A 3,745-nucleotide genomic window follows, 5' to 3' on the forward strand; every position below is an offset into this window, starting at 1 on the left:
CTCATTCGTTTTTCTCGAGTGAAAAAATATTAGTTGAATACTTCAAAAACTCCAAAATGCAAAGAAATATGATATGCATTGAATGATTCTATTAACATCCAAATTTAATAAAAATTGGGATGTTACATACTACCCTATAAAAATATGTTTGCTTAGCCTGCACCAACGTAAATTTACGCACACACAAATAAAAAAGGCTGTACTATCTATGTTTTCTTGCGGGGAGTTATTACACTACCCTACAAAAATATGTTCGCTTAGCCTGTACCAGCGTAAATTTAGGCGAACACAAACAAAAAAGGCTGTACTATCACTGTTTTCTTGCGGGTACTCAGTTATTACACTACCCACTCAGTTATATTACCCTAGAAAAATATGTTCGCTTAGCCTGGAAGCAAGGAAGATACGGAGTATATGCGTGCCACTGCAAGTATATAAGCAAGCCCCCGTCCCTCCTCTACATTCATCCATCATACAATCCATCTTGAAGGTCTTAATCTGTCATAGAACCCTCTCAATCTTTCACAGGAAAACTAGATGGATCGGTCCATGAAGGTCTTTGCGGTCGTCTTCCTGCTCCTTGTGGCCACAGGTGTGTATGTTGTACTTACTGTTTAAGATAACTGATAATACTGCTAAATTATGTATCAGAACGTTGTATATTTTGGAACGGAGGTAGTATGTGAGGTGGCTGATTTGCTCTTAACAATTTGCCCGTGTAGGCTTCCAGGGAGCGGTGCAGGTTGCTTTGGCGAGGGACTGTACTTCACAGAGCCACAAGTTTGTGGGGCTGTGCCTGAGCGACCGCAACTGTGCAAGTGTTTGCCTGACCGAGTATTTCACCGGAGGCAAGTGCGACCACCGACGTTGTGTCTGTACCAAGGGCTGCTAGATGGCCCGTAATCTTCTTGCACACATGCTTCCGTGTAATAATAATAACTGCTGAATAATAAGACTAGATCTGCATCTATGCATGTATGATGCATATGTGAGTGCTATTCCTAGAAAGTACATGAACATCATATAATCCGAACAAAGTTTCAGCAGGGAACCAGTTCGAGTTGAATAACCCAACACTCCGGAACCGGAGCGGCTACCGTTCTCGGGATTGAAGCGAATATAAGCTTAAAAACTGGAACAAATGAGACATGAAACTTTACTGGAAGTCTAGAAGGGAAGTCATATTTCGTAAGAAAGAAAAATAAATCGTGGGAGTAGACATAGCACCACACCAGAAGATTTGGCCATGACTTAGTGCAGAACCAAAAGTACCTAAGAATCTACACAGATTACAAGAACCGAACTTGCAGGAGTAACTTTTGCAGAATTGCTGCTATGTATACAGAAGTATTGTGGAGACAAGAGATCTAAGAATCTAGTTCGGCAATCTACATATTTTAGACCAATTCATTGTGTTGAGCTGAAGGACATCATATGACAAAGAAAGTAACACCCAGATCTGCTGTCCAGACTCACATACCTCAGTCACAGAACAAAATATACGAGGATGGACGACAGGCCCGAGGTGTCATTTTTACAGCTCAGTTTAATAATTTGGGATAAATCTATGGCTTCGTGTAATTAATTTTTAAATTTATACGTTTCCTTAAAAGTTTTGCAACCAGAATGTATATGGTTTTCTGGATGAATACGGTTTCAACATATAGGGTCTGAAATAAGAGAGACGTAGCCTAAACATCCAACATTTTATTTCTTCGTGCCCAGACCAGTAAACAACCCATGGCAGTTCTAACACTACTAAATTAACTAAATGACAAAGTGAAGAAATCATGGTGGATTGATAGTTTCGTCTTATAAAGCTTTCTTTTTAGCTTATCCAGAACCGTATAGTCTGTCTAACTATATATGAGATCTCTGGTTTTCAGAACTGTCATTCTGTAACGTTGGCTCCCACATATTTTTGGCTTGGTTTGTGCACAGCCAAGAAAAACTTCTCACATAAAAATTTAGCCCAAAAAGATAGCAGTAAACTAATGCAGATATGTCGTGAACATTTTCTAATTTCCTAATTGTTTTTTGAATTTGTGAATAAAATCTGAAAACGGGGACAATTTTTTAAATTCTGAACAGTTTTTGAAAAGCAAAACATTTTTTGAAATTGCCAAAGAAATCAGAAATGCAATTATGTTTTAGTTTGCGAACAAAATTTGAAAACAGAAACATTTTCTGAAAATTTCAAACATTTGTTAACATTTTAAACGATATTGGAATGCCAAACATTTTTGAAGAAATATAAAAGAAACTTGAAAAGGAAAAGAAGTAAGAAAAACAAAAAACCAAAAACCCACAAAAACCAGGTACAATAAAAAAAAACTTTTAGGAACCTTCTAGAAGGTTCTCAAAACCGCTCAGGAACCTTTCCTAAACCGGGATCAGTCGAACACTTTACGGGCCGGCCTAGAACGGTCGCTCTGTGCTATGTGCTCGGTCTCGTCGCTTGCGGCGGTCCAGTTCATCAGCTCAAAAAGCATCCTTGTATGCGAAGGTGCTCCCTCAGATCTAGGAATGGTGGATGCTCTCCTTTTTCTCTGGCGTTGCCTTGGCGATGGCAAAGAAGAATGGTGGACAACGATTTACAAGGCGCAAGGTTCTCTCCATGTGAAATTGTAGTTTTACTGGTTACAGGAACATTGATGCAAAAATGTAAGACACCTATGTATGTCTCATGTAATGACTGTGTATGTACTCACTGTAATATGTTTCTCTAATGGAATATACGATGGTTATTTTAAAAAAAGCGTCGATAAATCGACGCAAAGAGCGGCGAATACGAAATTTCGTATATCATGGGGATGCCTTTACGTTTCCGTGGCACTTCATGGGTAGTGGGCCAGCCCAAGTACGCAAGTGAAAAGGCCACTACAGCTTGTAAATGCAAATGATCCATCTCTCTCTACAAAGAAGGAAAGAAAAATCCCAATCAATTGTGGAAATAATCACAACTTGCCCAATAAAAAAATTCTGTGATACTGGAATAATATGTACTCGCCAAAATAATATAAGAATTTACATATGCACGTCGATGCTATTTCCTTGCTTCTACTTGTTTTCAGTATCTTTTAGAAAATAAAGTTTTTTTTCCTTTTCAGTGCCTAATTCTTCCATATATTTGCAAAAGGAAGCAAAACATAGCAGCAACGTACATAAACATGCCGCATCCTATATCTATATAAAATAAAATGTAAGATGACTAAGAATTACACACAAGGTCTTCGTCTGGCAGAATTTTGCTCCGACCCGTGTCCGGTTCTTCGCCTGGCTTCTGGTACAAGCCAGGGTGCAGACGCGGGACGTCCTTCTTCGCAAGCACATTGTCGACGACGCGGGCGCTGGTTGCCCCTTATGTTCCTCCCCCCTGGAGACGGCGGATCACCTCATCTTCGGCTGTGCGTTCGCCCGACGCTTCTGGAGGGTGGTTGGAAAGACCTCCCTCGAGGCCACCTCCGTTAGGCAGCTTCACATGCTCACTCCCCCGCCTCGGGTGCCCGTGGCGACGGGCTCCACCTTCCTCCTGCTCTGCTGCTGGCAGCTGTGAAAGCACCGAAATGCGGTGGTCTTCCAAGGGATGCCTCCATCGCTCGCCAGGCTGCTCGCAGCTTGTAGAGAGGACGCAGTCCTCTGGCGTGTTCGGCTCCCCCGCCTGTTGAAGCACGCGGCTGATGCTTGGCTCGGTTGTCTAACAGGCGCCGACTAACGCCCCACTCTCTCCTTCGGCTGTGTGCCC

The 3,745-nt window shown here is 41.7% G+C and overlaps 1 protein-coding gene across 1 annotated transcript; it reads left to right on the top strand.

The window, feature by feature from the left end:
• Positions 1–455: 455 nt before the first annotated feature.
• On the top strand, positions 456–998 carry LOC119331075 (defensin Tk-AMP-D4). Its single transcript, XM_037604253.1, has 2 exons — positions 456–592; positions 723–998. The coding sequence occupies exons 1-2, from the start codon at positions 538–540 to the stop codon at positions 890–892; spliced, it is 225 nt and encodes a 74-aa protein (XP_037460150.1). The 5' UTR covers positions 456–537; the 3' UTR covers positions 893–998.
• Positions 999–3,745: the final 2,747 nt, after the last annotated feature.

Source organism: Triticum dicoccoides, chromosome 7A (genome assembly GCF_002162155.2).
Source record: "Triticum dicoccoides isolate Atlit2015 ecotype Zavitan chromosome 7A, WEW_v2.0, whole genome shotgun sequence".
Classification (NCBI taxonomy): domain Eukaryota; kingdom Viridiplantae; phylum Streptophyta; class Magnoliopsida; order Poales; family Poaceae; genus Triticum; species Triticum dicoccoides.